This window comes from Polypterus senegalus, chromosome 1 (genome assembly GCF_016835505.1).
Source record: "Polypterus senegalus isolate Bchr_013 chromosome 1, ASM1683550v1, whole genome shotgun sequence".
NCBI lineage: Eukaryota > Metazoa > Chordata > Cladistia > Polypteriformes > Polypteridae > Polypterus > Polypterus senegalus.
In genome coordinates, this window is record NC_053154.1 from 45,721,465 (window position 1) to 45,747,019 (window position 25,555).

At 38.6% G+C, this 25,555-nt stretch overlaps 1 protein-coding gene across 2 annotated transcripts in view; it reads right to left on the reverse strand.

The window, feature by feature from the left end:
- Nucleotides 1-673: 673 nt before the first annotated feature.
- si:dkey-9k7.3 (circularly permutated Ras protein 1) overlaps nt 674-25,555 on the reverse strand; it is a 141,345-nt gene continuing 116,463 nt past the window's right edge. For both annotated transcript variants that reach the window (XM_039748587.1, XM_039748596.1), the window contains exons 13-20: nt 25,447-25,531; nt 16,713-16,819; nt 16,518-16,630; nt 14,695-14,806; nt 6,640-6,780; nt 6,086-6,179; nt 3,468-3,518; nt 674-1,124 (exon numbers count right to left, since the gene is read on the reverse strand). In XM_039748587.1, the coding sequence (XP_039604521.1) occupies nt 1,044-1,124; nt 3,468-3,518; nt 6,086-6,179; nt 6,640-6,780; nt 14,695-14,806; nt 16,518-16,630; nt 16,713-16,819; nt 25,447-25,531 (784 nt within the window). In that variant the 3' untranslated portion in view covers nt 674-1,043. The remainder of the gene's footprint in view (nt 1,125-3,467; nt 3,519-6,085; nt 6,180-6,639; nt 6,781-14,694; nt 14,807-16,517; nt 16,631-16,712; nt 16,820-25,446; nt 25,532-25,555) is intronic.

Below are 25,555 nucleotides of genomic sequence, written 5' to 3' on the forward strand. Positions count from 1 at the left end.
TTTTTACTTCAGCAGATTGTCACTTAAATCATAACACTTCTCCATGAATATAATCTTTTATATATCTTATCTTTTATAAGCTCCCTTTGCCTTAATGGTCAACATTTAACCACTGGTGCCCTTCTAACATCCACAGGTTTTGGGTAATGCTCATTGGAACTTCATGTTCATCTTTTGGCAGCTGTTTTAACCAAATCATAGGTTTTGGATTAAGGATACACTCTTACACGGCCCAGGATGCATTCTGTCTTATTCCTATTGATACCACAGCAGGCTTCAACTGCCAGTGACCCCAGCAAGAATAAACATATTTGAAAACGGGTGGATGACTGCCTGATTATCCAGCTCTACACTGTACACAATGAGCTATACTACTATTGACCTTAATGAAAGGATAAGTGTCTGTGTGTCTGTCCAGTTGCTATGTCTCCATTATTCCAAATGATAGTGCGTAACAAACATTAGCACTGTTTTTACAGATTTTATACTAAATGGCATATAACAGAGATTATGGTGCACTGCAAATGTTAACGCTGAGGTCTACTTTGATTTTGTAGGTTTCATTCCATCTTAGACAAGTAGCACAGCTAGTTCATGTATACAACTATACACAGTAGTCTCAAGTGAAATTATTAGAGAAACCTAAACATACTTCATTAACAGAGACAAAGGCCAGCATGTGATCAGCAGCATTTATTTTAGTATGAACATTCATCTGATGTTCTTACATGCTAGGCTGACAGGAGACATTGAATCTGGATATTTCCATTTGCACAGAGTAATGATGTAGTAAGCCCCAGGCATGGGCTACAAAGCATTCAGAAAAGAAAGAACCATTGATTAATTTAACATTATAACATAAATTGCAAAAAGCTGTATCTAAAATTCTCAGGTATTTTTAAACAATGTGTTTTAAACAGAGTCTTAAAATGGCCATGTCTAGCCATCATAGTTGTTTTAATTTGGAACCCTGGAGCACTCATCCAGTTTGTCCATATCTCAGGATCTCCTTCAGAAATGTCGCCCTTAATCCAGCAGGGCTACTAATGCACGGATTTCTTCATCACTATGCTCTTTGCTCTCTTCAAGTGATACACTACATTCGCAACCTCGTCTGAGAGAACCTATAAAGAAAAATAAGAGTCTGAGGATTTACATTATTTAAACGTAACAAAGGGAAATTCAGCTGCTTGTGAAACATTTATATCAACAGGCAAGGACTTCAAAAGTTTGCATGCTTCACTCTGGAAAGGTTGTAATCAGGGCCGTTTCAAATTTTCCATGAACAGATCAATACTGAAATGAAAATCAGGGGTTTCTTTCCCAAAATTATTGCAGTGCTAAGGACATTGAAACCTCCATCTTGAGAGTGATTGTGACATTGTGGTTGTTTCCCATAACCCATAGCTAAAGCAGCAGGTTCAGTCCTTTGCCATCTACATGGTCTCCGACCCACTAGTTCACTGCTAAGACTTTGTTATAATGGCTGCGTCTTGCGCTAAAGTGTGGTCTGCCATTTATTTTGCATTTGTCTTTGCCTGTTTTTGCTCTTTCACTTAATTGATTATTAAATTAAGATGTCATGCTTCCTTCACTTTGTTTTTCACAACTTTAATTCACCCCACTGAAGGACCAAAAAGGACCCCATAAAACAAAAGTTTTGTCAATCGTTTGTTCTTCAGTCAGCTTGTGAATGACTTTTGTAAAGCAACTTCGTGGATGGGATCAACAAAGGAAGTAACTTTTACTTACTTGCTAAATGGCTGATTATGAGGGGCACTGAGAAACATTTGAAAAAATAGCATGTATATTACGTACATTGTAAAATTGCTATTTAATCTAAAGGATTCATCTTTTTTGAAAAATTCGCCACAGAGCAGAGCAGCAGGAATTTTAAGGGCAATCTAAGGGAATAGTTGAACATAGCAAGAGTCAAAACACTAAAGATCTAAATTTGGCAAAATAAATTAAAGGAAAAAAGAAAACCCAGAGTTGTTGGGGAATTGATAGCCAACTTAATTTTACTTATTTTTATTGCTACTTTTTTGTATGGTTTTACTGATAAATGCTGCCATTTTTTTTTTTGGTTCTTTATTTCACCTTATGCAATTTCTTGTATTAAGAATTTGTTAGCTTTCGCATACCCCTTGGGGTCAGAGCGCAGGGTCAGCCATTGGACAGCACCCCTGGAGCAATTACAGGTTAAGGGTCATGCTCAAGGACCCAGCAGAGTAGGATCTCTTTTGGCAGTGATGGGGATTTAAACTGGCAACCTTCTGGATACCAGCACAGATCCTTAGCCTCAGAGCCACCACTCCTGGCCATGTTGTTGGAACTAATGTTCATTCTACCACATGTGTCATCGTGTCATCATTAAAAGAGATTTCAGTGTCTGAGATTTGGGGTAAAGTAAGGGACAGATATGCAAACATTTAGCACCTCAGCATTTTTGCAAAAAAAAAAAATTAATTATAGGATTTAATTAGGGTGGCCCGATGGTGCAGTGGGTAACCCTGCGTGGAGTTTGCATGTTCTCCCTGTGTCTGGTGGGTTTCCTCTGGGTACTCCGGTTTCCTCCCACAGTCCAAAGACATGCAGGTTAGGTACATTGGCGATTCTAAATTGTCCCTAGTGTGTGCTTGGTGTGTGTGTGTGTTTGGTGTGTGCAACCTGCGGTGGGCTGGCGCCCTACCCAGGGTTTGTTTCCTGCCTTGCACCCTATGTTGGCTGGGATTGGCTCCAGCAGACCCCCATGACCCTGTAGTTAGGATATAACGGGTTGGATAATGGATGGATGGATGGAATTAATTAGTAATTGAGTTTCAAAAGTATCTTTAAAGTTTTGATTAGTGTTTTGGTTTTGGTGTATAGTCCTTTTGATCTCTGTGCTACACCACCTTGACCAACTTTTTAAACATTACTTAAAATTGGTTTTATTTTCCTAAAATTACTTTTCAATTTCCATTGGACTTGTTATTTTAGAAACTAACGGCGTCAAATCTGAATTAATTTTGTTCAAGAACTGATTCATTCTTTCACTGGGGTCTAAAATTTAAATGACTTCTAAAATGGGTCCGGATTTCAAAAAGCTGTCTGACATGTCATCTCATGCCAGGTTGCGCATGGCCCAGCAAATTGCATCGTAGTGATCAACTTTACAAAATAGAGCTGACTGTGACATCAGCAAACAAAATGATAAAATCAGCAAACATGAATATTGTATAAGATATAACTGTGTTTTTTGATTATGACAGTCATCCTCTACAAATACAGAGCAAATTATTAAAAGCATTAAAAGAACTTTATTAGAAGTTCATTCCTTCGGAATATCAAAGCTATTCTGAAATCTCTAGAAACATGAGATATTCCCAGCATTTAAAACGTAAATATAATTTAGCTTTACTGGTTGTGTTTACATTGTCCATCATCTTGATGTTTTTAGAGAATTGCACATATTAAGATTTTACCTTAAAGGCAGAGTTGTTATCCTCCTTCATGTCCTCCGATGAACTCTGGTTCTGTAAAGACATTAGAGATTACTTTGATAAACAATATTCTTCTCACTCAGCAAACACTTTGTTATATTTCGTAGTGTAATAGCATACTAAAGCTGTACAAACAAGTTTATTTAATCCAGAATTAAACTGCTTACATGGACACAAAGTACTACTAGTCATAAAGACAGCAAAGTGCAATGTCAACAAGAAAACCTAAAAAGGCAAGGGACGTTATATAGAGTACTGTTGTTTGCTTGCCTATTGACAAATCATCTCAAATAAAGGAGCGCTGGAATCGTGGGTAGAAGAGTCCTTTCATCAGATTGGCCTGCCCAGCACTCACTCATTTTTAGAATGGCCAGTAGGGGGGAGACATCTTTTTGGCCGTGGCCTCCAGGACTCTGACTCCTTTGCTACAATCTGGCTGTGTTTCCACAGTTACCTGATGAACGATATTGTTGGTTAGCATTTATGTTAATTAGTTTCTATTAGTTTTTGATGTATTTGAACAAATCTGTATCGTTATATGTCATAGTTCAATGTTTAGTGAGTGGTATAATCTATTTTTGTATTTTGCCTTGGGAGGGGTTGTGGCACTCTGCACCTGTGAGAACAAAGAAGTGTGTACTATTGTGTCTGAGGTAGCAATGAGAGTCGTCTGGCTCTGCGAAGAGGATTACTGATGTTCCCAAAATTTTTTCTACTTTTTTGCTTTAAGTTTTTTTTTTTTTAATATCTAAAAACAAGGCCAGGTTAAGCCCACTGTGGCATTCCTTGTGTGATTCAGGGCTATATACCGTACTGACCCCTACTCTCTTTCCTGTTTCTTTTTCCGGTTTCTTTGTGGTGTTGGCCTGCGCCACCTCCACCTACTCAAAGCTTCCTGATGCTCCAACAATGATGGATGGATTAAAAGGCAGAAGTCTACGTGACCATCATCATCATCAAGTCCTTCCGTGAAAACCTTAAATCCAAAGAGGACTGTTTCATTTATGTTAGGTAGAATGCCCAGAGGGGACTGGGCGGTCTCATGGTCTGGAATCCTACAGATTTTATTTTTTCTCCAGCCGTCTGGAGTTTTTTTTGGTTTTTCTGTCCCCCCTGGCCATTGGACCTTACTCTTATTCGATGTTAATTAATGTTGATTTATTTTGTTTTCTAATTGTGTCTTTTATTTTTCTATTCTTTATTATGTAAAGCACTTTGAGCTACTGTTTGTATGAAAATGTGCTATATAAATAAATGTTGTTGTTGTTGTTGTATATACGAAATAAATTGTAACAGTGTTATCTCAGGAGCAAAAAGAACTTAACTTTGCAATGATTATAAAATTAGTCAAAATGATTTTGTGAACCTGGCACACCTGGAACCTGGAATAAGTACTGCAAGCTGTTATTTAATGAGTAGTAGTGGACGTGGCATCAAAAGCACCATTCACATTCTCCACCACTGCAGACGTGCTCCTAAATGTTTGGTGATACACCCTAACTTTACAGATGGTGGACAATAAGTGGTTAATTGTATAAAGTGCTGTATAATTATAAAAATATAAAAGTGGTGGGTAGGCACAGTGGTTAAAGCTTTTACCACACTGCTCCAGGGACCTATGAGTGATTCACGGCTCAGTCACTCTAAATATAAAGTTTACGTATGAATTTATTCAAAGCCTTTCCATTTCTTCTCAAATTTCAGGTTAAGTGCAAATTGTACACATACTGCAAGTATGTGAGTGTTTGCTATACGATGGACTGACATTTAATCCAGAGATGTTTCCAGCATCGATTGAGACCCTTGGTGCTAAACAGATTAGAGGCTGATGGAATGTGTTGTAACAGGGTACTTTGTTGGCAGAGGGTAACCAAGGCAAAGCTGGCAATAAAGTGGCACAGGGCAAAAAACATGTGTAAAATGCTGTTTAGAAAAAAAAGGAACTATAGTAGTAATTTGGGAGATCCTCTAAGTGCAATTGTGTGTGTAGCCATGACTCTCATGCAGTTGGGGGTTAATACCCTATGTTTCTACCCTGAAGGAATCAGAGTGAAGGAGGTGTTGAGACGGACAGGTGAAACACCAGCATTCTCCAGAAGGCAGCAATGGCGGACCCCGAGGACATCATGAGAGCTATGAATTCACATGTTCAAAGCCACCCGCAGAAGCATAGTTTTCAGTGGTTAACCCTTTAAATGACCATAGTGACTCAAGGGTGCAGGGCCTTTCTCAAACTGACTGACTGGTTTAATGGTCACCCCAGCCAGAATCCCAAAGAACTAGAATGTGATGAATGTCAGGGAGGTAGTGAGGCCAGAAGACTAGAGAAAGGAAGAAAGTGAACAGTAGGTGAGAGGGAGATCTGTAATGATTTGACGTGAGTAAATGGGTGAGCCACTGCACAAGGCAAATGACTCTTCCTTCTCCATATTTTGTCAGACATTTGGACTCTGATTTATAGCAGCAACAATTCCATCACAATATAAAGTAATGACACTGATGGCACTGACACAATTCCACTTTACTCATAAACGATTATTTATGTAGCAATAGATGCAGACATGAGACAATCCTGCGTTTTCTTTCCTGCGGCTACTCACCTCTGTGGTTTTAGTGAGGTCATTGCAGATCACAGCCATGGTCCTCATCCAGTTCTCGTAAATGTCATCCTCAGTATTGATGGGGTTCTGCCTTCTGTATTAAATCAACAACAACCTTTTAGATCTTCCGAGAATAAAAGATTCCTTCTACAAGAGTTAGAACAGCTGCATTTTTATGTGTTTATTTTAAAGGGCTATAATCAAGAACAGCTCACACTGATAAATCATACATTCTTCCTCCAATGCCTTTTATCAACATAAACTATGAGACTAGGCGGATGATAAGAGGATCCTGATAAGAAGATACTAACCTCAACTGTTACTGTCAGAAAAATCACCATATAAGATTTATTCTATTATGAAAACCTTCTTTCCAATCCCCCCACCCCTCTTCTCTACCCTATGAACCAAAATGGATAGTGAAACACAATTTTGTAATAGAGTGCCCCTTCCTTATTCCAATTTGCTATGTCTCAGCTTCGAACCTGTGCCACACATTCTTCTTCCTCACCCACCCCATTCCAAATAATTTAGTACCCCAGAGGTTGTTATACCCAATAGTGCGGAGAAGTTCTTGTTGAGCCAGAACCTGTTGTTGTGCTTCCTTGACTCGCCCCTGCATTGTAAGGCGAGCACTCAGTTGAGCAAAATGAACTTTGAGGACCTCCATATTGAGATTATCCTCTGTAAGAAAGCTGGAAGGAAAGAAAGTCAAAATGAGTCATCACTGAAATGAAGCATTAATGATGTTTCAGTCCAAATTACACTCTTAAAAATAAAGGTGACAGAGTGGTTCTTCAGAGCAAAGCCACAGGGGATACATTTTTGGCTCCTAAAATACCCATACACATGGAGGTTCCAGAAGGAATCTTTATTTATTTAGATTTGTAACAGGCTCCATGCAGTAAATAACCACAACAAGATGGTAACAGATTTCTAAAAACTAGTGGGTTATAGTTTTAAAAGAACTCTTATTGCACATACAAATTAACACAGGGTAAGTTCAGGTTTTCTTAATCGGTTAATGTCCTGCTAGGTAGTCTACCATAGGTTAAATTTTACAGTTTTTCTTCTGTATATTTGGACGTTTTTCAAAGCCCAAAAAGCAACTTCATATACAAAGAATCCATCCCAGAAAAGAAATGGTGCATTTTTTGGACAAATGTTCAGCAAGGAACCACACAACCCATTAACGAACCATAAAGTGCTATTAAAGAATCATTATTTTTAAGAGTGTATAAGAAATAAAATTCAATTCATGAATAAAGTGAAACAGATGAACAAATGAAGCACAGATTGGCCTCAGCTTGTGAGTAACCATGTCCACCATTGTAGAAAAACGTTTTTAAGGTGAGATTGCTAGTGCAATGTTGTGTGGGTTATAGTAATCATTGTTTAACTCAAGATTGCAGTCACGGGCCCTTGATTTGTTTGTTCCCTCATGTCTTACTTCTGTCTTGATATCCAGTGCTAATAGACAGTAAAGGTGATTTTCCAGGTAGCTGCGTTCACGTACAGTTTGTATATTATCACAAATCCACAAAGGATGTCATATTCCATGCATCTGAAAAATGAAAACGGGAAAACCAAAGTGCTGTTTTTTGAGTCCAGTTCAACATTTATCACTGTTGTACTGTCAAAGCTGATCACCAGACTCCACAATTTAGGACTTTGTGTCATGTTCCATAACTGGAGTTAGGGTTAGGGTTAGGGTTAGGACTTCCTAACTAACAGAACTCAGCATGTGTGAACTAGCAGCATCACATTCTTCATGCTGACCCACAACACTCCCCAGGGTAGCGTGCTGAGACCCTTTCTGTACTGCTTGTTCATCTCTGACTGTGTTGCCTGACACAGTTCCAACGTCTATACTAGATTTGCTGATGACAACATCAAAGGCCTGATCATCAACAATAAAGGCTGATTTATACTTCTGTGTCATGCCGTGCTGTAGGCACATGCCTGACCGCTATTTGGCAGCGTTTGTAGCTTGCAAGAAAAGTAAACGATCCATTAAAATACAACACTTTTTGCCCTCTGGGATCATTATTTTTCTTGCTACACATTTTTCTTCCTCAGGAGAACATATTTGTCCCTCTCATTTTTCTACAGTACTATTTCACACATTTGCCACCTTCCAAACTGATGTTAGCTAATATTTTGCACAGAAATGGCAGTCATCTGATGGTCTTTGTGGTGCTGTGATGAGGTATGATATCTTCTTCTTTCGGCTGCTCCTGTTAGGGGTTGCCATAGCGGATAATCTTCTTCCATATCTTTGATGAGGTATGATATAAATGTGTATATTTTCTAATTTCTTTAACAAGTCTTTCCTCGATCTACACGCTGTTCATTTAAAACAATCGAAAACAAATGGAAATGCATTTCAGAAAATATGCTTTTAGCCAAACAGGCAATCAAACGTAGACACATATTTGAGGACGAGTGTGTCAGGTTACTCCATAACTACTGTATGTTGAAGGCCTTCTCGAAACAGAGGCATAAATCCGCCTTAACGGGAGAGCTTACAGAGAAGAGGTCTACGCACTGATTCATTGGTGCCAGGGCAACAATCTCACCCTTATTGTAAGTAAAACCAAGGAGCTGGTCTTACATTTCAGGAAGTAAAAGGGAAACCACACTGCCATTGACATCGGAGGGGAATTCCGTTGAGGCAGTGAACATCTTAAACTCATCAAAGGCTCAACCCTTATTGGCCAAATCACAGGATAACTCAGATTCTTCCATTTTTATTCTCAAAAGCTCTGCATATGGTGATGAAGGGGGCACAGAATATTACCAGCACTCAGCTGCCTTATGTTCAGGACATCCATCCATCCATTATCCAACCCACTATATCCTAACTACAGGGTCATGGGGTCTGCTGGAGCCCATCCCAGCCAACATAGGGTGCAAGGCAGGAAACAAACTTCGGGCAGGGCGCCAGCCCACCACAGGGTGCACACACTAGGGACAATTTAGAATTGCCAATGCACCTAACCTGCTTGTCTTTGGACTGTAGGAGGAAACCGGGGGAACCCCATGCAGAAATGGGGAGAACATGCAAACTCCATGCAGGGAGGACCCAGGAAGCGAACCTGGGTCTCCTAACTGCAAGGCAGCAGTGCTACCCACTGCACCACCGTACCGCCCTGTTCAGGACATACTAAGTCAAAAAGTCTTATTAAAAGACCGCTATGAAAGGCAAACAATGAAAAGAGACAGAGCTTTTAGGTATGGTGGTCTGAAACTCTGAAACAGGTGAAAGAATATTATTTCAAAACATTGAAACCATCAATATTAATGATTACTGACATGTCATTGGTATTTTCTTACTCTGAACACGATTAAACAGGGTCACTAATGGAGGAATGGATGGAAGGATCAATATTTCATACAGAATAATCTTAGGGACTTACAGTTTTGTTATTCGTATGCTAATTTCTAATAACCTTTCAGTTTACATTTATTTATTAAAATATCTAAATATCCTTACACCTGCTACTGATAGACAATGGTGCACAATTTGGCCAAAAGCAGGTATGGCCAGGCTGGTAAACCTAAATGACAAGCAAGCAATTTTTTTGAATTGTATATATTTCCAGAAACAAGAGCTCACCAAAATGGCACAGGGCATCAGACCTCCAAATATTAGAAACACCCACCCTGGCAGGAAAAGAGCAACTTGGTATGGCATGATGAAGCCTACAGATACAGTAAGTGCTCCAGAATAAATCTACCAGAGAGACACACAGTCAGACCAATGAAGATACGACCTCAGAGGCCATTGCCTGGGAAGACTCCACCTGAGGAGAGACATGCGCCATTGAGAAGTGTCAGGAGGATCAAGAGCCTCTAGACCAGGGGTTCCAATGCGTCGGTCGCAATCGACCGATAGATCGCAAAGGTAGTGCAGGTAGATCGCGTTGCATTAAAAAAATTTTTTTGTAAACATTAGTCTATCATATATCCTCCCTATGGCATTTGCCATTTGATTGACATTCAGGGTGGCCAGACTAAGATCTGTTTTCTTCCAACACACTGGTCATCCCGCATGCACGATCAAACGCGCGAGCTACTGCAAAACTCCAGCTGTGATCTACTGTAGTTAGCCTTCTAATTTATATCGACTAAAGTAGGGATTTAAAAAAAATTGTTTGGGGAGGGTATGGGCTGGATGTGGAAGGAATTTTTTCTCACAATCGAAGTACGTTTGTCTGATCTGTCAATCTATCATTGCTATTCCAAAGAAGGAAAGTGTGGAAAGGCACTTTCGAACTGTTCACAAAAACTATGAAACTGACGTCCTTCCAAAGAGCGATCTGAGAAAGCAGAGGTAACTAAAATCGCAGTTAATCGGATAGCCGTCATTTTTCACTCAGCTGAATTCAAAAGCTCTTTGACTGTATTATTCGGCTCTACTTATTTATGCGAGTCAGCCTTTTCCCACATGACGACTATTAAATCCAAATAGAGTAGTGACCATAAATGTATTGAATTGTTATTGTACCATAAAGGTTATTCAGTTATGCAAGGTAAAACAACATGCATTTTATGTATAAAGTATACTATATATACATATAATTTTTAATGTCCGTAGATCATTTCGACCTGGTCATTTTAGAAGTAGCTTGCAAGCCGAACAAGTGTGGGTACCAATGCTCTAGACTGCTGCTGGGTAGGAGATACTGTAATTAATCAGAACAGAAGGGACAATGTCGTCTGTCTCTGTAAGAAAGTCAAAAGTATTGTGGCTACCTAGAAGAACAGGCCCTTTATGATCTTATGTGTCTTCAACTGTGCAGTCAAGTTACATGCATAATAAATATTGCTTTTGGTTTATATTTATTTTTTGATTAGAAATCTATTTTATTTCTGTAATTTTTGGAAGACATTGGTGATTTTCTTTTATTATCGTCATGCTAGATTAGCAACCATTTCTGCCAGGTAAGGACAGTATGTTTTACATGTTGGAGTTTAACTTCATAGCAGCCAAATTATTTAAGGGCAAGCACCACATAAGGAACATATTTAGCTTTGTTTAGAGAGAGGCTTAAAATTTTAAAGCTTGTTTTCACAGCATAATTAAATAAAGAATTCTGGGAAATAGAATTGGGATGATCTAATTCACTGAATTTTGTTTTGCAATTACTCTTCTGATGAATGATATTCACTTCCATGTTTATTGACCCCTGCCTGTTTTGCATTGTAAATGTAATCTTTGCCACTTGTTTAAAATAATTTACTTAAAATAATAAGTGCTGTGTTAGGTCACTTTGATATTGTGGACAGAGCTACACAATCAGAACAGGTATGCAAATTAAAAAGATCTCTAGATACAATATTGGATTACTATTCTTATAGACAAAAGAGGGCTGCTTAAACGCCCAAGGTGATTCTGGGAGTTAGACTGCACATGACCCAAGGATGAGATTAAATACCACACGAGGTCCGAAAGAAGTGTTTACAGAGTTGGATCAGTGCTAGGAGAGAAGTCATAGACATATGAGGGAGACAAAGACAAAGAGAAAGAGGAAAATGAGACATTTAAAGTAACACTGGAGAGGGAGGCAAGTAGGAGAACAACCCAGTGGACAAATGGACATTCTAGCCTGGTTAGTAAGGGCCTGAGAGGCTGAAGTTGTGCATGTCTGTTTTCATTCTTTATACTTGGGTTCTTGCTGATCTGTCTAGGTATGGCTTGTTAGTTACTGTAAATTATATGCACCTTTCTTAAAATGTGAGGCACCTTTGTCATTATGCCAGGCATGGGGAAAACCCAAAATATTACGTTACAGCCAGGGTTCATTCCCTGACATTGGTATATTGTCCTTTTTATTGTTGGTTTTGTTGTTTTTGCATTATTATGTTTCACTTTGTTTTTTGTTATCATGTAATTTTCAATAATATTTTAATGTGTTCTGTATATGAGCCCCAATGCTACATTCCCTCTAGAGATGGGGATACCATGACATGCTGGGGGACCACCCTTCGCTTTTATATTGTGATGGAGTCCCTCAGAGGTTCATTGTGATTTTTATGGAGTGCATTTCATCTGTGAATATTGTTGGGGTTTTCAGGTTTTTGTGAATGTTTGCTTTTTTTTTGGGCTACTCTTATCTGGATTTTCAGTTTGGGCTTGTTAGTCTTGAATTGCCTTTGTACACAAACATGTTTTGCCTCATTTTGTCATTCTTTTTGTGCCATAACAATTATGTGCTTCTTTTCATTTATATATATATATATATATATATATATATAGTGAGAAATGGCCATCAGCTTATCGCGGTCGATACATCCAGGCCACTAGATGGAGTCCTCCCTGCAGCATGGAGGTGTCCCGGATTCCCACAGGGCATCATGGGAGATGGAGTGCAACTCCACAGCCCTGCTGGGTGCCATGGGTGCCATCGGAGGATGCTGCAGGGAGACACATGAGATTTCTATTTTCCCTATAGCCCGGAAATCACGGGGACAGAAGAACTGAAGTACTTCAGGGCTGAAGAAAAATATGAGTCTTCAACCGACCCGGAAGTGCTATGGAATCACATGGACAAAAGGAAAAAAGCACTTCCAGGTCGAGGGCTATTTAAAGGAATGTGGGAAACCCAGCGAACTGAGACGGAGTTGGGAGGAAGAGTAACGGAGCTGCTGGGTGGAGAGGAGGGTTTATTGTTTATTTGTGTTGATTATTGAGTATTGTGGAGGTGGAGGTGCTTTGTGCACAGTATTGAAGAAACTAAATTCATTTCTGATACTTTTACCTGATGTTTGGACGTGTTGTCTATGGGTTTGGAGGAGTGACAGCGCCCTCTACTGTCACTGTATATATATATATATATATATATATATATATTGTGAACGATAGGGGGTGCCCTCGCTCCCTTGAACCCCTGTCCACGACTCCAGACACCAGGTAAAAGTCCAAATGTTGACTTTATTTTCTTGCCACAGTGTACAAAGCACACTCTCCTCCACAATACTCATAAATCACCAATAAATCACAATAATACACAATAAACCAATCCTCCAGCTCCCAGACGCGTTGCCACCCTTCCACCCAGCTCAGCTCGTTGTCTGGGAGTTCCCATAGTCCTTTTATACCTCCTGACCCGGAAGTGTTTCTGCCCAATAGTCCACAAGTCCTTTTCCCTTCCGGGTCAGGGTAAATAGTCCCTTTCTTCAACCCGGAAGTCCGTCGCTCTTCCTGTGACGAACCTCCCTCCTGTGGCCCCCACGGCATCCAGCAGGGCTTTGCATAAAAACTCCAATGTCCATGATGCCCTGCTGGTCTTCTGGGGACCTCCCCGCTGCAAGGAGGGCTCCACCTGGCAGCTTGGGGGTATTGGCCGGGATAAATGGCCGGCCATCCATTACAATATATATATATATTATTGTGTACATTTTTAAAGCCTGAGCTCCATTTTAGGCCTGTCGAGTTTGGAATTAAGTTTTAAAGAATGAAAGGACCAGGAGATATACAGGAGGCAATTACCAAAACCAAAGTCAGAAAACCAGGAGATCAAAAAGGAAATCTGGTGACAAAACCTAACTGTGAAGCTACACTCGTGGTTTTTAAAATCATAAACATAAAAGAACCACCAATGAACTTTGCAAAACTGAACAAGGAAGTGACCCCAGAGAATGACCTTTATATCCCATTACCCTTAAAGTCACCTGATTCACGACTTCTAATGTTGCTGCTAATAAATGTATGGCTGTTGTTATGTTTTTATAGTGTTATGTGAAAAGGGTGGTGTTAACATCAAGGATTCTGTTGACATTTTTTCCATTTTTGCAGTGTCTTGGGTACCGCTTTAAAATCGTATCGCTGTCATTTTGAGTTCCCATTGTTACGTGTGGTTGTGACCTGTTTGTACGCAATATGACAGGATGAAAAGACAGCTAGGGGGTTTGTTTCCTTATACAATCTCTAAATATTCTTGTGTGTTTTGCTTGCTTTTGACGTCTTTCTTGTTCTTCTCTTTTGTCCTAATTGTGATTTACAAAGCTTGTCCTTTTTGTTCTTTTCTTACAAACATCACCTGGTGCTAATCAAATAGTTCACCTCTCAGTTTGCTGTCAGGTCAATAGCAACCACCAAATTACTCAAAATAGCACCTTGTGAAGAAAGAGAAATGGCATTGTGGGAGAATGAAAAGAATAAATAATAACGTCTTAATTATAATCACAGGACATAGAACGACCCTTAAAATTGTCAAATAATCACCCAAACTTATATTTTTTTAATTATTTGTGCCAAAAGCACCAAACATCATGACAGAGGCATTTTAAGGTGGGGTCAGACTCAGTGAGGTCTTGTTCTGGCAGGTAGTATTTGGTCATTGTGTGCTGCTAATTGACAACACAAGGAGAGCAGGTTCTGTTGCTTTGAAGGTTTCGTACATAAAAGCCCACCTAATTGTTCAGATGGGATGGTCAACTTAAAGGGGCAAAAAAGAGAATGGATTACATATGTCACCAGCAGAAAGCTGGAGTCAATAATGTTAAAAATGTATCACACCATTTCATTGCATGCTGCACATGTTCATGGAAGTCAAGTTACCACAGGTCTACATTGAGGAGTCAGCCCAGGTATTCGTTCTTACCTGGTCAATATGACATTCTTCTCCATAGTAATAATTCGAGTAGCTCTCTGCAGATCTCGGGTTTTATAGCTCAGCAGTAGCTGAAAGGGAACCTTTTCTCTTTTTGCAATAGCTGCAGAAAATAAGTAAGAGGTTCAAAATTGTAACTGTTTGATATAAAAACAGAACTCCTGGTAATTAACAAGCAAGCCATGAAAATTAAATTAGGGATTATCTTTCTGTTATGCTAATAGAGGATAACTAATCAACAAGATAATGTACACATCATGGGAGGAGGGCTAGGCTTCTGCCTTTAGCACATTGTATATTCATCATATGCCATAGTTCTATACCTGAGTGGTATCACCATAACATAAAGCATTAAATTGAAAAGATTATAAAAGAAGGCCCACTGAATAACATTCACAGATTATAAATAATATTTGTATAAAACTAATGAAGCGCATTTTTGCTTAACTTTCCATTCAAACTCTTTTTCTCAGGACAAACAAATATATTTCTGTAACAAATTTTAATTTACAAATTTTAGATTAATGTTGGTTAGGTAAAGCAAGTTCCACTTGCCACCTTTTTTGATTTCTAGGCCATCATGACATAAAACTTTTGATAAACTAAGATCCAAATTGTCCCAACATCCCATCAAATACGTTTTGAACGTTGTGAAAGATTCTTCTTCAACTACATGACACGGTAGTTTATCTCGGATTTCTTCTAGCCCTGGTGGTTAACCTTAACCGCACCTTTTCTCCATTCTGAGCACTACCTCTCCCAACTAAAATGTAAAGGCATTGGCACAAGGTAATACATATTCAAATTTCTCCATCTTGTACACTCCTGTCCTGAACATTTATACAATTTCAAGGCTGGATCTGAAATAATAAAATTTTGCATTGTAAAAATGGAGTACTTTATAAAGAAGAGTACAGCAAAAGTCAGTCAGTCAGTCATTTTCCAATCTGCTATATCCTAACACAGGATCATGGGGGTCTGCTGGAGGCAATCCCAGCAAACACAGGGTGCAAGGCAGGAACAAACCCCGGGCAGGGCACCAGCCCACCACAGGGCACACACACTTGGGACAATTTAGGATCGTCAATGCACCCGACCTGCATGTCTTTGGACTGTGGGAGGAAACCGGAGCACCTGGAGGAAACCCACGCAGACACGGGGAGAACATGCAAACTCCACACAGGGAGGACTCGGGAAGCGAACCCAGGTCTCCTTACTGCGACGCAGCAGCGCTACCACTGCATCACCATGTTGCCCCTACAACAAAAGTACACTTCAGAAATGCTCACTTTGGGCCATCTGAGGTGAGATGTGTTCTACTTGATCGAAACACACACCACAATGGTTGCCATGCACTTCAGCTTGCTTATCTACTCCTCTGGACAATGCCTGCATTGTCCTCAATTGTTGTAGCACATTTTTTTCTTGTCACTATTTGAAATATTTTCACCTATCAAACCTTTCATTGTGATAGGGTGTACTCTCACACATAGCCATTTACAGTCACCATTATTCCAATACAGACTTTCTTAAACTTTTTGGAATTGCGGAACCCTGTGCAAGAAAATTGTGATCTGTGGAACCCCTATGAAAATTAAAAAAAAAAAAAATACAAAATAGTCAGTTATGTGAAACTACTTGACCTATTTTTGCCATGACTCCCCTTTGACTATTTTAACATTGACAATTTGGGAGCCAGTGTGTAATGTCACTGGGCCTACTTGTGATTATTGTAACTATCAAATTTCTCTTTAATAAACTACACATGGACACAAAGAGTAAGATCTTATGGATAAGGTCACATAATCACTCACCCTCTAGGCTTGACTCTTTTATCCCAAATTCAAATGTGACCTCCAAATCATCTGTCACATTACCAATCTCTCGCAGTAGTTTATGATCCGTATGGTCTTCGTACCTGAAATACCTGGGCATAGGAATGGCACACTTAGCACTGTCTAATGTTTTCATTGGATGACTTTATATTACTAAACCACATTCATACTTACATTCCCTCTGGTAGAAACAACGTGGCTCTCACATCAGTAGCTACAACATTGTCCTCAAGTATGATCTGAATCTCACTTGACAGGTTATTGATGTTGACAATGTTCACCTACAAGATAACATTACTTGGACTATTACATGGATAATTAGTACAGGAGAAAGTAGTTAGTATTGGCTAACTAAATAGATTACAAATGCAAGCTTTTGAGGCAGCTAAGGCCTCTTCATCAGGCAACTGCTATGGATAATTAGTGAAATATGTATAAAGGATTATGCAGGAGGATGAGTTATATTCATTAAAATTTATTATAAACACATTAATAAAACTTTTAATAGCTAATAGGCAACTTATCAAGTAAGATATATGCAAAAAACATTATGTGAAATTAATAATATGATCACATTCCTACTAAATCCATTATTGACTGACTATATGCTGCCAAAATGATACTAATAATAACAATTTAGAATATTATATAAAAATAGCAAGTAAAATGAACTACTAGCAAAAATGAATGATTGAGTAAGTAATGAAACACTAAACTTTAATTGTTGATTTACAGTAAATGTGTTTATTATAAGTTGAACATTAATAAGGAAAGAGAGAACATACTGCTGTGTGTGAAACTTTACATTTTGCCAACAGATAAAACAGAGATAAAAATAAATTAAGGCTTTCTTAAAAGAAAGTATAATTAAAAATGCACTGGCATGTCTTCAGCTTCCTTCAATTTATTATATAACGAGAGAATAAATGAACCTGTCATGATAAAATTGAATATTTAATATTTCTGCCAGCTATGTGGAAATAAATTATAAAGATGTAGCAAATTTTGTAATTAATAATGCATTCATTTATCATATAAAAAAATGCTAAAATTCTTTGCATACTGTATTCATTATTTGGTCATTTAGAAATAAAATCTATAAATTATTCTTATTTTGCTTTCTGAAGCAAGCCATAAGAGAAAAGAATGGATTTGTAAAGTCTATGATGATCATTTTGAAATTTTGGCCTGCGTTTTATTTAAGCTCTTCAAAAAATAATGGAATGTCAGTCAGTGTGATGGGTAGCCAGGGAGTAAAAACATTTTTTGTAACAGCTTGTTCATTTATCACAATTACTTCAAATTATGGAGATTTTTCATAGTTAATCTTATAGACAAATGAGAGATTTAAATTCCAGAGATGTATAATAGGTTCTTCAGTTTTAAATTTAAGAATATATTGTAGCACCCATGAAAACTTCTGAGATTAGCACTTTACTATTCATTAATGATTTTTTGCTTACTTGTACAGGATATTGATATTACATATCAATATATATAAAACAAATTTATTTGTCATGCATGCGCATCGGAGTATATCCTCCGAGGAGTCGATCAAGTTATGTAATAACAGGGATGAGAGTAGGCGCTATCACTGACATTGTCTGCTCCTTCTCTCCCTGCAGTGCTGAGAAACCACTCAGTTAGGGCACTTAGCTCTGCCCATTCAGATTCACCAGTTAAAAGAAGCCCCACTGCCTGGAAGGAGGCATCTTTTGTGACCACAGCGAACAACCGGACGGAGCTCCTTTAAAACACCCCAAATTCTGCGACTGGAGCTGAATCATTTTTTGTTTGCAAGGGCAAGAAACCTAGCACCAACAGTTTCAGTTGATTAAGCCAGTTAAATTCAGTTGATTACCTTTTGCGACCTGTCATTCCTGCATCTGACCACAGTGTATAAAAGATAATTCATAAAATTAGATACAAGACATCTGATGCTGTATGTTCTTCATTTTACTTTATCATTTATAGCAGAAATACCCATTCTTCCCCAGATACATTTGAAAACATAATATTTCCGCTAGTAACACAGATGCTTATCTTAGGTAATCAGCTTCTGATCTGGTCGTGTTGTTTTAACTGACTACTCCAAAGTGTAGCAATGTAATTTCTCGGTTATTTTGGATATGTCCATTTCTATCACGCTTTCATTCACAGATATCTTCACAATATTTCAATACAGTACCTTAAGTTGTACTTGAGTTGTCACCTTCCCACAAAAACACAAACACACGTATCTTTTATTTAAAAGATATAATATAACGTCTAACTATTTTCAAAGTCGATTATCCAGTTCAGAATTGTGGAGCGTAAGTGCCCATCCTAGCAGCACTGAGGGCAAACAAAACAAATCTGAATTTTCTGGGTCACTTATGACATTTCTAAGAATTTTACAAGTATAGATCCAAAGTAAAATCATGTACAGTGGAACCTCGGGTCACGAACGTCTGGGATCACGTACAAATCGGGTTTCAACGAAAAACTTCGCCAAACTTTTGCATCTGTTCACGACCACACACTCGGGTGACGAACAAGCCAGTTTCCCTTTCAGTTCGTACGCGCCGATGATTTCTGCATGTGCTCAGTCTCTCCCTGTGCAGCGAGCGAGTGAGCGAGCGAGAGAGCGTGAGAGCGAGCGAGTGAGAGAGCGTGAGAGTGAGCGAGTGAGAGAGAGAGTGTGAGAAGGCAGTTGAAGAAGGCAGTAAGGCTGAGAAGGAAGTTAAAGAATGCACCGGGCTTGTTTTTAAAGAAACTGCTTCGAGCATTGGTTCAGTCTCGTTGTACCTAATGAAGACTTTTTTCTATTGGATTTTAACCACTTTAATCACTTCTGTTTTTATGGGATTAGTTATTTATTGAAGGATTCTGAAAGCACTGCACTTTATTTAATTTGGACTTTGTTTTTGATTGTTGTTTTGTTGATTTTATTAAAAGCACTTTGTGCTTATAAATGATAAAGCACAGTCTTAATTTTTCTATTCAGCCTCATTGATTTGGTGAGTTAAGTTTGGAATTTGTCAAAGGAACTGTTTTCAGTTCTTGATGTAAAGTTTAATTTTCTTTCTTGGGTCTTCTACTTTATTATAACTGTCAAATGGTGTTTTACATATTTACTGAAGTGAGAAGTTAAACATTTTTTTTTAAAGCTGAAGAACTTTGCAGGTTAACATCACTTCTTGTTTCAATCTGTATCTGTTAGGATTGCACAAGGTCACGGTTTGTGTTTAATAGGAAAATAATAATTTCAGCTCTTAGATCATCACAAAGTCTTTTTTAAAAATGTGACTTCACAAAAAACAGGAAACATCTGCCTTTAATAATAGTAAAAGAAATCTAACTTTAGTTATTTACTCACATTGGTAATAAAAGAAGTAACTACAGTAATATTAATACATGCATCACACAAAAGAGATGCTTAGTAGCTATCATGACAGCCAGCAGAACCTCAACCTTCTGGTTTGGCTGAGCTCAGATCAGAGTGACGAGAAATGCAATCAGAGTTGCATCAAATTCAGGCTCTTTGTTGATTGCCGCTGATTTTTCTAGTAGCTTCAGCTGATACAAGGCATTATGACAGATGGCTCACAGAACACCTCAGTTTAAGAAAATCCAGTCTAATATGTACATCTTTGTGGTGTGCAAGAAAAACCAGAGGTCACAGAGCCCACTCAGGAGCTGTGCCTCTCATTGCCACTGTACTGCCCCTTTATATTATATTGATTGTAATGTGGCATATTGGTATAGGCATTAGCATTTTTCCTTCACACTTATATTTGTGGGTTATGAAAATAAATAATATGTAGTACATCTGACCCACTGGGTGAACCTGAACAGGTCATTCAGCCACTGTATTCAACTAAATTAACCTATTAAATTAGTTGTACTTGTAAAGTGTGTTTGGTTGGTGTTGAGAGAAGCCCCTTCCAATACACAGATAGGGCCTGTGATCAGAGGACTAAAGTGTGGGGAATCTTTTCAGGTCCACAGACCTCCTCTATTCAGGGCCCCCACTGGAGAGCCAATTGGGTTGCACAATTCTGTTGTTTGGTTTACTTGACATCAGTCATACAACTCCTTCCACAGCCCTAATCTTAGCCATAGTGTAACTGGGTGTATCACATAACATTACTGAAATAAACTGTAAAGTGACAACCTCCTCAATGGAATCGAACTCTGGAGGTCTGCAGCTTGACTCTGCTGTGCTATTGCTATTTGGTGAAATGTCAAATTAATGTCGTTGACATTAACAGTAATTTCCCATTAATGCACAGAATATGGATTCAAGGCATCAGTCAGGATCACAGAAAACAAAAACAGGAATAAAACATGACATGCACCTGTTGCAGGTGTTGTTTAGAAATCTAAGTGTGTCCAACTTCCAGTAACCTAGCTGTTATTACACTAAAGCAAGTGGTTTGGTAACAATGGAGTAGCATTAAGTTTAGTAGTTTTGATATTGAGTGTTTACCAGAGATTCTCTAATGTTACAGTACCTAGCTGACACATTATTTATTACCATATAGACCTCAGTACCTCTACATGGTGTTAAAGGCTGCTAATGTAGGCCAGCATGTGATGCTCCGTGTGTTGTTGCATGGAGGATATGTTTGTGAATCTCACCAACATGCAGGCTACTCTCCTACTTGTTAGTTAATTATTGGCTGAATTGTGGGAAAGCACCAGGCAAGCATCTTTGACATACAAACCAAGAAGATTCCACTTTTGCTAGGAGTGGCACTGAGAACAGCATTACTTTAAAATAAAAGTAAAAAAATAAAGTCGACATAAACACAAGTACAAATTAGGTGAAAATGCTAAGACCACACACAAATGTGAAACGTTTGAAAACTGGCAGTTCAAAAATATGCCATGAATATATCAAGCTACCATGTTAGGTTGAAATGAATTAGTACTGAAAATAAAAATCGGGAGTGGTCTCCCCTAGACTTTCTCATATGCTCAGATATGGGGATGGATATTTGAGGAGTAAACCGCAAGACAATGATTATACAGGGTGGTCCAGATCTAATTATGCAGATCCAAATCATCTGGATGACTTTGATTTATGCGGGGATGATTCCAGTTTGGCACAAACACGATTTTTCATGTCGTCAGTTCGCACACTTCTTGATGGTCTGGGATTTTTCAGGGGATTTTCTATGTAATAAACTTAATAAGTTATAGCGTAATGAAAATTGCATAATTAGATCTGGACCACCCTATATTTTTATATTATGTACATTAATGAACCATCAACGAGACAAATCAAATCAAATTAATAATACATTGAACAATTATTATAAAAGTAAAGTTGAAAATATCAGACAAAAAAAAAAAAAAAATGTGTTCAGGTAAAGTACCACTTCTAGTTAAAAGAAATAGCCCAAAAGTTGCTACGTTTTGTACCTAATACTTGTATCCAAAATTTGGCTGACCTAAGTGAAAGCGTACTCAAGTTATCATGTTTACATACACACACACACACACACACACACACATACACACTGTGGTATATGGCCAGATTGTCATCCCGGCCAATACCCCCAGGCCGCCAGGTGGAGCCCTCCCTGTAGTATGGAGGTGCTCCGAAGACCAGCAGGGAATCATGGACTATGTAGTTTTTATACACGGCCCTGCTGGATACCAGGGGCTGCAAGAGGGAGCTGCAGGGAGGACCGAAGAATCATATGTGCCCTATAACCCGGAAGTGCGTCATAGGAAGAGCGACAACAGAAGTGACATATTTCCGAGGTGAAGAAAAGGACTTGTACCTGACCTGGAAGTGATAAAGAATCACATGGACTGGGGATTGGGAACACTTCCGGGTCAGGATGTATAAAAGGACTGTGGGAGCTCCCAGACGGCAGGCTGAGCTTTGTGGAAGGGTGGCAATGCGTCTGGGAGTGGAGGAATTGTTTATTAGTGATTATTGTGTAATTTAATGAGTATAGTGGAGGAGAGGGTGCTTTGTGCACTGTGGTTTATGAATAAAGTCATATTTTGGACTTTTATCTGGTGTCTGGAGTCTTGGACAGGGGTTCAAGGGAACGATAGCGCCCCCTATCTGTCACAACACACACACAGACATAATTCCAAAAATGGTATTTTTGGACTCAGGGAGGTCTAAAACGTTGAGATTCACCAAAATCTCGAAAAGGAAGTTTTAGAGGATTCCAATACTTTCCTTATACTTCGTATACAAGAAAGTCAGAGAAGTCTAAAACATCGAGATTCATCAAAATCTCAACATTGAATTTTTGGTAGATTACTCTCTCTACACTTCGTGTACGAGAAAGTAAAAAGCAAACAATGTTTTGGATGTTGCACTTTCATCAAGTGTTCTCTGAACTACGTAAAAAGTAGACATACTGAACTAATAGAGGAGGAAGAGGAGGAGGAGCAGGTTGAGCAAGCTAAATTGTGAAAAAAGGTGAAAAGGGTGTAAAGAAAAACTATGCAAATGGTGGTCATCTGAAGAAATCACAGGAATAACTAAAAGAGTGGTTGGCCAATTTATAGTGGAAGGACACAAGAAACACTTTCCAAAAATGAGTTAATTATCTGTTTTTCTTTGTTACATCACGTCTTTGGCAGAAATGATCGGTGGGTATGTCTAAGAACAATTAGCACTATCCTTTCCAAGGTGGTTTCCAAACCAATTACGGTACAGAAACTGCTCTCCTTAGAGTTGTAAATGGCCTCCTGCACTCTGCTGACTCTTGTCAATGCTTTACGCCACATTGATCTTGGTGCTGCTTTTGACACATTCATACATTCATGGATTACTGTAACTCACTATAAACTGGCCATCCTGTCAAAATTCTCTGTAATTTGCAATATATCCAAAACTCACCAGACAGTCTATCCATCCACACATATTGCTCCAGTTCTTTTCCAGTTACACTGTCTTCCTGCACTCCTTCATGTTCAACTCCTCACACCTACATTCAAACCACTTAATAGCCTTGCTCCTTCATATATTTTTGTTTTTCTTCGACTAGCTCGTTCCCTCAAGTCTTCTAACACCAATCTTCTCTCTGGTCCCCACACCAAATTATCTACTGTGGGAGCTCAGAGTGGTGACTATGGGACTAAGAATCTGCTCTGGTATCTGGAATGTTGTCAGTTCAAATCCCATTACTGCCAGAAAGGATCCTACTCTGTTGGGCCCTTGAGCAACCTGAAAATAGTGTCAGGGGTTCTGTGCAATGGCTGGCCCTGCGCTCTGACCCTCAAAGGTCATGTGAGAAAACAATTTCCCTATGGGGGTTAATAAAGTATATAAAAAAAAAAAAAAATCAAACTGTGAAACACAATTCCTCAATCTCTCTGCAGTTGCACAAGCCTTTCATCTTTCATGCCCAAACTGGAAACTTATCTATTCATCCAAAATCACAATTGCTTTATTAAGACCTAACAGTAAACGTCTGATATTTATTTTTAAGTTATTTATATTCTATATTTGTGCTGTGTCATCTAAAATATCCGCAAAATTCTTTTTTTTTTTTTTCCTCTTTTAAAGACTATATTGGTAACAGATATCTCTATCTTTTAACCTTAAAGCGCCACTGCATGGGGGCTTGATGTGCTTTGGACGTGCTCTGTCTCTGGGTATGTCAGAGGACTGGGACTGCGTGAAGTGGGTTTTAGCCTCACTTGGGGAGGCAAAAAGGGAGGGTGGGGGGTTAAGGGGGGAAGAGAAAGAGAGCAGGCTTGATCTATACCTAATCTATCATCTCAATCTTTATAATTATAACTATCAACGTAATAATAAGCTGCATGGCAACAACTCTTGGGGGAATAGGAAATTAAGACCTAAACTATTTCACTTCCAGTTAAGACTATAAAATGACATCAAAAACTCAGAATCAGTGTCTCCATGATGGGACAGTTAACTTCGTAAGCTGGAATGTTAAAGACCTGAATCACGAATTAAAGAGAAAGAAAGTACTTTCTCACCTAACAGGTCTAAATGCTAAAATAGTATTTTTACAGGAAACCCACTTACTAAGTAAGGATCAGTTCCGGCTGCAAAAAGACTGGACTGGCCAAATGTTCCATTCTAGTTTTACAAAGAAAACTAGAGGTGTGGGAATTCTCATACATAGAACAGTACCATTTGTAGCATCAGATGTAGTATTGGATCCTGAAGGGAGATATGTGATGGTCATGGGAGACTTATCTAACTGTAAAATGATTTTGATAAAATTCTGATAAACTGGAAGAACCCAAACTCTCCTCTTTTAAGTCAGTGGGAAACTGATGTGTTATACTATTTAAAATTGGAAAAAATCAAATACTCAGTTAGAGGATCTGTACAGACTTTTTTCAAAACATGGCAGGATCTAATCAGTATTATTTTAAAATAAGTTTATAAAGCACAAAGAATTTATTAATTTAGGTATTTTTACAAGCCTTAAATTTTACACCGTTTGGCTTGCTCTCTCTCTCAGGGGTGGGGATCGATCTGTTCTTAACATAATTCTTTTTTTTGTAAAAACTTGATTGCTATGTATTGATTGTAATAAAATTAATAAATAAAAATAAAAATAAAAAAATAAAATAAAATATCTGGGCTTTTTTCATACCTATGTATGAATTCATCTTTACAAAGTATCCTAGAGTTTGGGATAAGGTGCTATAGAAATAAATATATTCCCACAAGTGTTGTACTGGTTATAGATCAGAAGCACAGAATCTTTTTCACCACCGAGAAACCAAATGGATTAAAAGGGGATACTCCTGCAGTTTAACAGTACTTACCAGCTGTCAGTGATATAATATCTCACTCACAGTTAATAAGATTGACTAATCCTGTTATAAATTTGGCCCAGTAGTGCAGCATGGGTTTCCCCATTGCCTTCCATTACTGCTCTCTCAGACGAACACAAACAATGGTACTCACCCGTCCTCCAGTCCTGTCTGCCAGCTGCCCCAGTTCAGACAATCTGCAGTCAGTGCCTTCAAACGTCAAGACGGAGACGATGACCCTGCAGGTTTGCCAGGCAGAAAAA